At 40.6% G+C, this 13998-nt stretch overlaps 1 protein-coding gene across 3 annotated transcripts in view; it reads left to right on the top strand.

Annotated features, from left to right (window-relative positions):
• Window positions 1–13998, top strand: part of LOC124621849 (transmembrane protein 131) — a 386383-nt gene that overhangs the window by 362516 nt on the left and 9869 nt on the right. For 2 of the 3 annotated variants that reach the window (XM_047147293.1, XM_047147292.1), the window contains exon 24: window positions 934–1259. In XM_047147293.1, the coding sequence (XP_047003249.1) occupies window positions 934–1259 (326 nt within the window). The remainder of the gene's footprint in view (window positions 1–933; window positions 1260–13998) is intronic. The other variant, XM_047147295.1, reaches the window with a different exon arrangement.

Raw genomic sequence — 13998 nt, 5'->3', positions numbered from 1 at the left:
AAGACATTAGAGAGGGTTCTAAGTCATATAATGGCTCTATCTCTACGTGAGAACTGGAATCTCTTATGGCTGAAGCTCCTGATATGGTGCCTGGCTGTGGGTAACTCCAACACAATGTCCTGCAATAACTGTGAACCAAGTCAAAGGAAATTCTCATAGTAATTTCAGTTCAGTAGGTTGGCGTGATAATTTCCTCCCATAGAGTTAAACATTTTTGATCTCCATCCTCAAAACAGGGTGCACCCAATTGTACTGCAGCAATTCCAGAAGCATTGCTTTAATGAGCTACATAAAAAGACTTTGGAGTGACAGGTCAGCTGTCAACTGATCCTAAAGACTACGAAGCTCCTTAATCATTCCAAGTGCAGGTATTGAAAATACCAATTTAATGTTCACAACTTAATGGAAGTGGCTGTTCAACAGACTTTCCAATGCAGACAGCATTTAATAGGCATATTGCCTTTTAAATATACGAAAAGCATATGACATTACTTGGATGCACCATATTCTAGTACACCATAGTTGGGGCTTCCATAGTTACTTAAGTTCTTCCTGACAGATTTGTATAAGGTATGATGTCCTTCAGTGAAATGTTACAAGCATTACTTTCTTTACTATAACTGCTAATAATTTTCATGGAAGGAGTCTCCTGCAGTGCTCTTTATTTGTGGATAGTGTGTTGATGGTGTTCTCATGCTTCTTAGTTACAATGGGCCTGACTGTTATATCCCGAGCATAATTTGTAAAGTAGCACCCTATTCTTTATTAACAACAATTATGTGTTGTAGGGAATTGGTTGTAAAGGTATTTAGAGGTTTAATAGTAAAACTTTTGCATCACATGAAGTTGAAACACTTTTTTGAGATTATGTGCCTAGCTTAGATGTCATTGTTGCTGATATATTTTCATTATTGTATTTTTTTGTTGTTGCAGCAGACTCTTGGCCGATGATGGATGCATTATGGAAGCCACTTTATACACCACCACAGCCATTGGAAAGCCACAATGATTCTCTGTTTTCTGATGTTTCTGTGACAGCAAAGAACAAAACAGATCAGTCATATTCACCGTGGGGACCAAGTAACTCACTTTGTATTGGCTCTGTATGGTCATCATCAGCATGGTCAACTGGCCCTGGCCCAGTTGCTCCACCACTGACTACTCCAGCACCCATCCTCCCTCCAGTAGCACCTGTACATACACAGGGCAGCACAGACGGCACTATTGAGGATGAGCCACCATCTTCCGGCGATCTTGATGTAAGATTTATTACATTCTCATATTCTCATGCCTGTTTAACATATGAACATACCTGTGTGTGTGTGTGTGTGTGTGTGTGTGTGTGTGTGTACGTATAGCATATGCAGTGAAACCTCAGCAACAAATTAGAGATGATTCTTCAACTACAATGGTAACCAAGGGATGAATCAACATTACTAGTGCTCAACTGGCTGTCAGCATCCTTTCCAGTATGTCATATCATTTCGGAGATGCAGTGAAGAGTGAGCACATTTGAATTATTGAAGCTTGAGAATTATTCCTACCTGTACATTGATCAGCATTGTACCAGATAGGTATCCACTGTGGTATTCTATGATGTTATAATGAACATTAGCCATATCTCCCTACCCCCATGAACCATGGACCTTGCTGTTGGTGGGGAGGCTTGCATGCATCAGCGATACAGATGGCCGTACCGTAGGTGCAACCACAACGGAGGGGTATCTCTTGAGAGGCCAGACAAACGTGTGGTTCCTGAAGAGGGGCAGCGGCCTTTTCAGTAGTTGCAGGGGCAACAGTCTGGATGATTGACTGATCTGACCTTGCAACACTAACCAAAACGGCCTTGCTGTGCTGGTACTGAGAATGGCTGAAAGCAAGGGGAAACTACAGCCGTAATTTTTCTCGAGGGCATGCAGCTTTACTGTATGGTTAAATGATGATGGTGGTGTCCTCTTGGGTAAAATATTCTGGAGGTAAAATAGTTCCCCATTTGGATCTCCGGGCGGGGACTACTCAAGAGGACGTCTTTATCAGGAGAAAGAAAACTGGCGTTCTATGGATCGGAGTGTGGAATGTCAGATCCCTTAATCGGGCAGGTAGGTTAGAAAATTTAAAAAGGGAAATGGATAGGTTGAAGTTAGATATAGTGGGAATTAGTGAAGTTCGGTGGCAGGAGGAACAAGAATTTTGGTCAGGTGAATACAGGGTTATAAATACAAAATCAAATAGGGGTAATGCAGGAGTAGGTTTAATAATGAATAAAATAATAAGAGTGCGGGTAAGCTACTACAAACAGCATAGTGAACGCATTATTGTGGCCAAGATAGACACGAAGCCCACACCTACTACAGTAGTACAAGTTTATATGCCAACTAGCTCTGCAGATGATGAAGAAATTGATGAAATGTATGATGAGATAAAAGAAATTATTCGGGTAGTGAAGGGAGACGAAAATTTTATAGTCATGGGTGACTGGAATTCGAGAGAAGGAAACATAGTGGGTGAACATGGATTGGGGGAGAGAAATGAAAGACGAAGCCGTCTGGTAGAATTTTGCTCAGAGCATAACTTAATCATAGCTAACACTTGGTTCAAGAATCATACGTGGAAGAATCCTGGACATACTAGAAGGTATCAGATAGATTATATAATGGTAAGACAGAGATTTAGGAACCAGGTTTTAAATTGTAAGACATTTCCAGGGGCAAATGTGAACTCTGACCACAATCTATTGGTTATGAACTGTAAATTAAAACTGAAGAAACTGCAAAAAGGTGGGAATTTAAGGAGATGGGACCTGGATAAACTGACTAAACCAGAGGTTGTACAGAGTTTCAGAGAGAGCATAAGGGAACAATTGACAGGAATGGGGGAAAGAAATACAGTAGAAGAAGAATGGGTAGCTCTGAGGGATGAAGTAGTGAAGGCAGCAGAGGAACAAGTAGGTAAAAAGACGAGGGCTAGTAGAAATCCTTGGGTAACAGAAGAAATATTGAATTTAATTGATGAAAGGAGAAAATATAAAAATGCAGTTAATGAAGCAGGCAAAAAGGAATACAAACGTCTCAAAAATGCGATCGACAGGAAGTGCAAAATGGCTAAGCAGGGATCGATAGAGGACAAATGTAAGGATGTAGAGGCTTATCTCACTAGGGGTAAGATAAATACTGCCTACAGGAAAATTAAAGAGACCTTCGGAGAAAAGGAGCCACTTGTATGAATATCAAGAGCTCAGATGGAAACCCAGTTCTAAGCAAAGAAGGGAAAGCAGAAAGGTGGAAGGAGTATATAGAGGGTCTATACAAGGGCGATGTACTTGAGGACAATATTGTGGAAATCGAAGAGGATGTAGATGAAGATGAAATGGGAGATACGATACTGCGTGAAGAGTTTGACAGAGCACTGAAAGACCTGAGTTGAAACAAGGCCCCGGGAGTAGACAACATTCCATTGGAACTGCTGATGGCCTTGGGAGAGCCAGTCCTGACAAAACTGTACCATCTGGTGAGCAAGATGTATGAGACAGGCCAAATACCCTCAGACTTCAAAAAGAATATAATAGTTCCAATCCCAAAGAAAGCAGGTGTTGACAGATGTGAAAATTACCGAACTATCAGTTTAATAAGTCACAGCTGCAAAATACTAACACGAATTATTTACAGACGAATGGAAAAACTCGTAGAAGCCGACCTCGGCGAAGATCAGTTTGGATTCCGTAGAAATGTTGGAACACGTGAGGCAAGAAAGGTTTTGACAATGTTAACTGGAATACTCTCTTTCAAATTCTGCAGGTGGCAGGGGTAAAATACAAGGAGCGAAAGGCTATTTACAATTTGTACAGAAACCTGACGGTAGTTATAAGAGTCGAGGGGCTTGAAAGGGAAGCAGTGGTTGGGAAGGGAGTGAGACAGGGTTGTAGCCTGTCTCCGATGTTATTCAATCTGTATATTGAGCAAGCAGTAAAGGAAACAAAAGAAAAATTCGGAGTAGGTATTAAAGTCCATGGAGAAGAAATAAAAACGCTGAGGTTCGCCGATGACATTGTAATTCTGTCAGAGACAGCAAAGCACTTGGAAGAGCAGTTGAACAGAATGGACAGTGTCTTGAAAGGAGGATATAAGATGAACATCAACAAGCAAAACGAGGATCATGGAATGTAGTCGAATTAAGTCGGGTGATGCTGAGGGAATTAGATTAGGAAATGAGACACTTAAAGTTGGAAAGGAGTTTTGCTATTTGGGGAGCAAAATAACTGATGATGGTCGAAGTAGAGAAGATATAAAATGTAGACTGGCAATGGCAAGGAAAGCATTTTTGAAGAAGAGAAATTTGTTAACATCGAGTATAGATTTAAGTGTTAGGAAGTCGTTTCTGAAAGTATTTGTATGGAGCGTAGCCATGTATGGAAGTGAAACATGGGCGTTAAATAGTTTAGACAAGAAGAGAATAGAAGCTTTCGAAATGTGGTGCTACAGAAGAATGCTGAAGATTAGATGGATAGATCACATAACTAATGAGGAGGTATTGAATAGAATTGGGGAGAAGAGGAGTTTGTTGCACAACTTGACAAGAAGAAGGGACCGGTTGGTAGGACATGTTCTGAGGCATCAAGGGGTCACCAATTTAGCATTGGAGGGCAGCGTGGAGGGTAAAAATCGTAGAGGGAGACCAAGAGATGAATACACTAAGCAGATTCAGAAGGATGTAGGTTGCAGTAAGTACTGGGAGATGAAGAAGCTTGCACAGGATAGAGTAGCATGGAGAGCTGCATCAAACCAGTCTCAGGACTGAAGACAACAACAACAACAACAACAACAACAACAGCCATATCTCAGTTTCCAAAAACTATTACACACAGCTGCTACAACCAAAAACTTTTAGTTCTCGAAGCGATATCCTTCGATCAACACTGTCTCAGAAATCTATTCTAATAGGGCAGATGAGATGTATCACTTCATGTCTCATCTACGAGTTTTCTTAAGATATCACACATTGAATACATCTGGGATTTGTTGCTTGATAACTTGCGCATAATATTCATCCACTTTGTTCTCTCATAAATTCGCTCATTCAGTCATCTGTTCATTCATTGTATTCTACAGAGGAAGACAAGAGTGGATGGTGAGTACTTACCTTCGTGAGATGAAATTCCACATATTGCTGGTAGATACATATGATTAGGGAAAATTGGAAAGGAGGGGCAGGTCCCTCAAACATTAGGTTGTCAATAGAACTCAGGCAAAACACGTGGAAACTATACAAATAAATCATGTATGGCCTTTACTGTTTTAATGTTATGATGCTGCAGCCAGTTTATGTGTGTGTGTGTGTGTGTGTGTGTGTGTGTGTGTGTGTGTGTGTGACAGTTTTTGAATGAATTTGTTGACAAATGCTGAAACAATTCAGTAGTGTAATATAAAATTAAAAACTTTTATTCCACGTGAACAACATTTGCATAAATGATGATTCCTTTCTTGTAATTTATCACGTAGTCAAATTATCTGTTACCTAAGCATGTTGACTGATGCATCCAGCGGCTGCATACTGTCCCTTGCTTCCATCACAAACACTCGCAGGATACAGCCTCAATTTTTTTGTCCAACCTATAATAAATTTGTATTCAGCAAAACTCATTTTACCAGTCTTTAATATTGATAAACAGTGGTGAATTGTCTTTCATTAGAAAGTCTAAACTGTAGGCTTCCTACATTACACTACTGCTCACCAGACAAGTGGTTGAAATTGAATATGACACCAAGCATCAGACAAGTAAATATCACCTAACTTAGGAACCTGGTGGAATGTAAAGAAAAATTTAATATAGATTTGGCTGTTGGAGACTGAATGACAGCTATGGGGGTGTCAATTCAAATCCAGATGGCAGTTATTTGGTGTAATTTGTTTGATTATTTAGGAATAACAAGTTTTTATTTGTTCAAAAACAGTGGGTTATTGAACGTCTATACTTTAACACTTAACAACGATAAAAATCATTTCCATTGCAGTGAAGAGTACACACACACACACACACACACACACACACATACATAATTGCACAACTGTCATTGTCGAACAGCAAATAATGATTTTCTTGATAAATCCACAAGCTGATTTTCTGCTTTTGCTCTTGAAAAAAAGTGAAATTTGCGATTCTGTCCACTCGTAGGCAAGGTTTCAAATCCTTTAGTTGTCAAAGTTCAGTTAAAAGTCTCTTGATCCAAACAATTCCTCATGCTGCTTCACTAGCTGCTGTAACTTCAGCTTCTGTAGTAGAGACTCCAACTGAAGTTTGTTGCTTACTTGTCCAGCTGACAGGTGCACCAGATTACAAGCAAAGAACACCTGAAGTGTATCATCCATTCTCTACACCTGAAGTGTATCATCCATTCTCTAAATCATCTCCATGATTGGCATCGCTATAACAGTCAAGAATGCTTTTGTCTTCACTGCTTTTTTAATTTATCATCCAGTCAAATGTATCTTTTACCTAAGCATTATTTAATAGCAAAAGATTCTTTTTACCTTTATTACATCACACACTGTCAGAGTTTCCTGACTTCTATATACTACTCCTACAGCATATGCTATGTCTGGTCTTGTCCCACACATCAAGTACATCAAGGATCCAACTGCTCGCCTACATGGATATTGAGTGTCAATAAGGTTCTCTTCCATGGCATTGTCCTTGATAATTGGAGTTGTAATAACTCTACAATCACTCATGCCAAAGTGCTCCAAAACCTTCTTGCTGTAGCACATCTTACTGATTTGAATGGATCCATCTTCTTTTCTCTCAATTTCCGATCCAAAGAAATATGATGCCAGGTTTGATTTTATTTTGAATCCTCTTGCAAGGGCTTCAATAAATTCTTTAAATTCACTACCATTGTTGCCACAACAGTCTGTCATCAATACAGCATATGAAAAAAGTCATGTAAGAACTTTTATGTCTCATAAAATGGGATGTATGAACTTCACTTCTCTTAAATCCTAATTCCATGATGTAATTAGTGGATCTCCCATTACAACAACAGGATGCCTGTTTCTGGATGTATAAGCTTTCTATTAATCAACATACTTTTCTAGATCCATTATTATAATCTTCCGGCTGTTTCCTTCACGTCACCATAGAGGAAGCACTAGTCACATCTATTTCTGCAGTGTTCATATTCTGTTGGGCTGCAACACTGAGTAATGTTTGTATAGACAACATCTTCACCCTAGGGCTGAAAGTTTGTTCATAATCAGTCCCTCTGTTTTGAGAAAACCTTTGATGACCAATCTTGCTTTTGAATCTGTCATCCAATCCATCAGCATATGTCTTCAGTTTGTAGAATCACTTAAGTGGAATTGCCCTTTTGCCAGGAGGTAAATCTTTCAAAGTTCATGTTCCATTTTCTTGATGTGCCACCATTTCTTGATCTATTGCTGCTTTCCAATCATGTCGTTGACTCGAATTCATGGCATCACAATGAGATTTTTGGTTCCTCATAGGTCATTAACTGCATTACATAGTCTTATAATCTTTTTGGACATTTTAGCGTTAAATGTTCACACAGTTGCAAACTAATTATTTCATCTTGAGATTGTTCTAATTTCTCTTCAGTTTCATCCTGTAAATTATCGCAACTGTAGAACTCATTTTCTCTTGGAAAACTAGATTTCACTTTGCTCTCAGTTTTGTCTGATGGGTCTTGTGACTTCTGATGAAGGAGATCAAGATCCACAGGAATTACTGGACTTTCCTTTTGCATAATTTACTTTTCAAAAGTAACTTCCCTGATCTCATTAGCTTGTGATTTTCTTCATGCCAAATCTGATAACCATCATCATGCCCATAGTCAATTAGCCCTTTTACTGTTTTGATACATTTTCACCTTAAATTGTTTTGGAATGTGAACATAACATTTAGACCGTAATATATGTAGATGCTCATTCCAGGCTTCTTTTGATACCATATTTTGTATGGAGACAGCCCTAGAATACTGGAAGGCCCCGTTCGATTCAGGGTGTATGCTGCAAAAATTATCATTTTAGCCCAAAATGATGTAGGAATGTTTCCATGAGCATGCATCATAGCCCTGGCTGTTGCAAGAAGAATTTGGTTTTTTCTTTCATTTCGCTATGGAGTGTATAGCATAGTGAAATGTTGGATTATTCCCTCCTCCTGTAGAATGTCCCTTGTCTGCTTATTGTTGAACTCTCCTCCATTATTGCGTAAGATTTTTTTTAATTGTATGTCCAGCAGTCTTTGCTTAAGTTATAAATTGCCCTAGTTTATTAGGAACTTCTATTTTCTTCCTTGATAAAGTAAACAGCTCGAAATTTACTGAAATCATCTTTAGCTGAAACAAAGTAGCAACACCCAGAGTTGACAGTTTTGAAAAGGAATGGAGACATCTATATGAGTCAACTCTCCCAGTTCAGAAGCTCTCTTCTGGCTGCCAAATGGAAGCCAATGTGCTCTACTGTAAATATTGCCTTCACAGGGGTCATAATCCAATCCCAAGATGCTGGAGATAAACATGTTTATTTTGATGTCCAAATATTTCATTATACAATTGTAGTAAGTTTTCTCATCCGATTTCGTTTACTTCAGCAGGAGTAGGAGGTTTAATGCTTCACATCATTAAGGTACCTAGTCCTCCATAATGGTCACATTTGCCAACTAGTTTTTTGACTTCACCAATTTGAAAATTTCTGTTGTGTATAAAAATGTACTTTTTGGATTTTTATCTTGTGCCACTAAGACAGAAAATAGATTCTTTTTAATTTTTGTTACATATCACACATCACTCAAAGGAATTTTGTGCCATTTTCCATTTACTGCTGCTACTATATCTGTGGTCCCCTTGCCAGCAGCTCCAACAGTATAACCATCCACTGATGTTACTATGTGATATGACTTGTTGCACCATTATCTACAAACAAGCCACCAGTATCACACTGAGATGACATAACAACAGACGTTTCAGCAAACAGAATCATGTTCATATTTGTTGTTTTAACAGCTTCCAACACATCACTTTTCTGAGGCTTTTGTGCTCGAACATCTGCAATCCACTTTCAAAATTTCTTGATCACATGATATGCCTTCTTACAGTAATGATAGACAATTTTCATTTTCCTCTGAGGGTATTTAGAGCGTTGTTTTGGTGAATTACTTAAAAGTGCCTCTTGAGGCGTGGAACCTCCTCCTTTACTCAGCAAAGCTTTCTCATGTCCACAAAGTTGAATTGTCAAGTTATCAACAGTCCTATCAGTTTTTGACATAAGCATTCAGCTTTATTTTAATGAAAAATACTCATCTTGTAGTGGACCTAAAATTATACAAATTAAATATAAATTGGGTAATTCTGGGTGATTTTCAACATCTTTGGCCACTTCTTACTTCAAATCATTCCATACATTTTTCTCATTTGACACATTAGTTGTTATGTTTTCATTAGAATGTTTCACAAATCCAAAAAATTGTAAACAGAGGTCATAAACTTTTATTTTCAGAAATATTGTCAAATAATTTATGCAATTCTACCCATACTTCTCAGGATGTATTAAGGCACATTATTTTCTGCAATGTTTCCTCTGTCATAGCCATGGTTGATACAATTAAAGCATTGCTGTCAGCCTTAAGATAATTATTTAATATGTTCTTATATGCCTCTTTTACCTGAGCAGTAGCACCTTCTGCAGGTTGTAAAGGTTTAACTAACCTACCTTCAACAATGCCAAACGCTCCAAGCATACCAAGTAGACTGACATTTTCTTTGTATTTCCATGTACTCCAGTTTGATTGCCCTTCCAGTAAACCAATGCTTATCACTATTGTTGAATCTAGAGTCGAAATTCGCCAACTGACTCCAAAAGTTACTCTGACGTGCGAAAGTCACAATACACTAATCTCAACATTTACTTTTTGTTTATATACAAAACTTACAACTTGTATTTCTTCAATCACTTTAAATTACACAGTATCATACCTGCACCCAGAAACTTTTAGATTATTTAGGAATTATTGTGTCTAGACAATGAGAGGAAGCCGAAAGGCACGCGCTTAAACTCACACAGGCAGGCGTGAGGTCTGAAACAGGATACGTAATGAATGCTATAAAGAAAAGTACGTAGCTTCTGGAATACTTAACTTTAATCCATAATTGTAGAACATCGCTCTTGATGATACATGCTTCTTAATATTAATTAGCAATTGAATATGGCGCCTTGCTAGGTCGTAGCAAATGTAGCTGAAGGCTATGCTAACTATCGTCTCGGCAAATGAGAGCGTATTTGTCAGTGAACCATTGCTATGAACGTCGGCTGTACAACTGGGGCGAGTGCTAGTAAGTCTCTCTAGACCTGCCGTGTGGTGGCGCTCGGTCTGCTATCACTGACAGTGGCGACACGCGGGTCCGACGTATACTAACGGACCGCGGCCAATTTAAAGGCTACCACCTAGCAAGTGTGGTGTCTGGCGGTGACACCACATTCCTCCCTCGCAAATCGGCGTACGGTTGTGTTATAAGGCTTCCGCCCGCCGTGGAGAGGACCCCATGTTGACGTATGCGACGAGGTGGGGAGCCTAACAACAGGCGAGGCTGTGCCACCCGCACCCGGCCATTCGGTCCAAGGGGAGCTAGGAAACGCCTGAAAACCTAGTCCAGGGTGCACACCAACATGCGGTGTATGCGCCCGTAAAGAGACAGGAGGGGCCGAAGATTCGACCTCCATCGCGTCGGGGTACCCGACGGGCAAAGACGACATGTGGTCCGGAGCGGGCAAGAGGTCCATGTCGGAGGACAGCTGGTCACGGGAAGCGATCGGCGGCATGTGACCCAGGGAGGCGCTTGGCGGCTGCAGCGAAGCGTCCACTGTGGGCGGCGCCGGCAGGAGAACAGGCGGCGGCGGTGCGTTGCCATGTGGCAAAATGGAAGGCAGCGTCGGTAACACCTGGGGATGAGGCGAGCCAGTAGATGGGTCCCCAGGGCGCTGACCGGACGGCACCGTCGCTGAAAGCAGATGGGGAGCGGCAGAACCCGTGCGACGACAGAGGCGCAGCTGATTGAGATGCCGACGCACCTCACCAGTGGCCCCCAAAACCAGATACATAGTGCGGCCGAGGCAGCGAAGAATGCGCCCAGCGAGCCAACGCCGTGAACCTCGATAGTTGCGATAGTATACAACGTCGCCTGGAGCAAAAGCAGGAGTCTGCCGCTGCACAGGAACCTGATGCGGCGGATGTAGCAAAGACATCAAGGTCCGATGAGGACGACCGTGGAGCAACTCAGCCGGCGAGCGACCATCTCGGGGCTGAGAGCGATACGAAGACAAAAAGAGCAACAACGCGTCCTCCCGAGAATGCGACTCTTTCAACTTCAACATCTGTGACTTGAAAGTCCGGACCAATCGTTCAGCGGCACCGTTTGACTGAGGCGAAAACGGCGCGGATGTCAGATGTTGAATACCATTAGCCTTGCAGAATGACTGAAATTCTGCGGACATGAATTGTGGGCCATTGTCGGAAACAATAGTCTGTGGAAGACCTTCAATACAAAAGATAGCAGATAACGCTTGGATGGTGGCTGAAGACGTCGTGGAAGACATCCTGACAACAAAAGGAAAATTACGGAAGGAATCGACAACAACCAACCATCGAGCATTCTGGAATGGACCAGCAAAATCGATGTGTAAGCATTGCCAAGGGGAAGTGGCTTTCGGCCATGCAAAGAATTTCCGCGGTGGTGCGGATTGTTGTTCGGCACACGCCATGCTCTCAACCACGTATCCCATCCTCGTCGCCAAAAATGTTGTGTCTAGACAATGAGAGGAAGCCGAAAGGCACGCGCTTAAACTCACGCAGGCTGGCGTGAGGTCTGAAACAGGATATGTAATGAATGCTATAAAGAAAAGTACGTAGCTTCTGGAATACTTAACTTTAATCCATAATTGTAGAACATCGCTCTTGATGATACATGCTTCTTAATATTAATTAGCAATTGAATACGGCACCTTGCTAGGTCGTAGCAAATGTAGCTGAAGGCTATGCTAACTATCGTCTCGGCAAATGAGAGCATATTTGTCAGTGAACCATTGCTATGAACGTCGGCTGTACAACTGGGGCGAGTGCTAGTAAGTCTCTCTAGACCTGCCGTGTGGTGGCGCTCGGTCTGCTATCACTGACAGTGGCGACACGCGGGTCCGACGTATACTAACGGACCGCGGCCGATTTAAAGGCTACCACCTAGCAAGTGTGGTGTCTGGCGGTGACACCACAGGAATAACACAAGTTTTTCTCTGTTCAAATACAATGGTTTATTACAAACACATTGGTTTATTAAACATACACACATTAACACTTAACAGTGATGATAAACACTTCCATTGCAGCGAAGAACGTAAACCAGTACTTGTCTGGTAAGACAGAGAGATTTAAATGTCATGCAGGTTATTAAATAAAACTGTTCACAACACGAAACTTTAATGTATTTTGGTTTTAACGTGTTGGGATGCACTCACTAGTGTTATGTCCTTACCTTGTTCTTCGTGCATTTTAGTCTCAATAACATTGATCATATCTAATGGGACATCTACACAAACTAACCTTTTCTCTTATATGCTACACATATATTAATGACAAGATTATATAAGGTATTTCTTGATTTATAATACAGAAACATTGTAAAAAGAAAGATTTATTCATTTATTTATACCAGTTATATAGTATGAAATTACCTTGTTTCACTTGTAACAGGTAAATAGTTTTGAGGATAACGTGTTATCACAGGCGCCGACTCCATCATGGGGCCTGAGGGGGCCCAAGCCCCCTCAAAAATTCGTTTTGGTCGGTGGAGCTTCCCCAATAATTTAAGAAAATTGTTAGTTATATTAAGCTTTGTAAAATCAGAAAATTATGTTGAAATTTTTTATTTTCCTTGTTTGACGATAGTTACCTTTTAAAATACATTCAGTAATGAGTTAAAACAAATAATTATTATGGTAGTAATCAGGTTAACTGAAAACAAGTGGTGGGAATCATATAGTGTTACGGTGCTGCGGGCACACTTAGAATTTGTCCCAGTGCGCAAACCTTCGGGTAAAGTCTGGTGCCGGTGGGCCAGCGCTGCAGCTGCAGTGACATCAAAAGGACTGGAGCAGAAGTTCCTGGAACCCTCCGCCTTGTATCACCTTGATGCTTCAAGACATTACGATGCCGCAGCTATATAAAGCCCACCCTGCTGTTGCAGTCATTCAGTGCAGATAGTTTCATTCAGTGCATACTGCAGACTTATTTAGTGTTCTGACTTTAGTGTCTAGTGGACTATTTTATATGACTATATTTTATTCATTTACTTTAGCCTCTTTGTGTATTGTGAATTAAGTTTGCAAGGGATAAATTTGTTACCAAAAAGGCGCACTTGGAAGTTGATGATACTGCAGGTCAACCTCCAACAATTATTGTGTTGTCAATTGCTTCGTTGTCTTCAGGTGAGAACCGTTCACAGCCGTAACCTGGACAATCTCGTAAGGGAAGATCATTTCAGAAGTCTTGGTTGATCAGATATACGTGGTTAGAATATGAAGCATCTACCGAAAGAGTTTTTTGCGAAACTTACAGAGGCAGATGCTAAAAGTCTATTACAGTTTACTTCAAACAAATAAGATGCATTTCTTCCCCCAACACTGAATCACAAACTCTGTTTAGTATTTTAAAAGATGTTTTTGCTCGTATTGATTTGTCACTGGATAACTTAGGAGGACAGTGCTATAATGGTGCCTCAAATATGAGAGGTAAGTTCACAAAGGACTAAAAAAGTTAGGGTTGGATATACAACCAAAAGCACATTATGTGCACTGCACTGCTCACAGTTTAAACTTGGCAGTTCTAGACAGTCCCTGCTATTTTACTTCTATGAGGGGTATTATGGCTTTAGTCAAGCACACCGTAATGGAATCCAAAAAAACGATGGGACTTCCAAGAAGCATACGTTGTGAGAGCACCAA

The sequence above is a fragment of the Schistocerca americana genome, chromosome 7 (genome assembly GCF_021461395.2).
Source record: "Schistocerca americana isolate TAMUIC-IGC-003095 chromosome 7, iqSchAmer2.1, whole genome shotgun sequence".
Lineage (NCBI taxonomy): Eukaryota > Metazoa > Arthropoda > Insecta > Orthoptera > Acrididae > Schistocerca > Schistocerca americana.
This window is presented reverse-complemented; position numbering and strand designations above follow the sequence as displayed.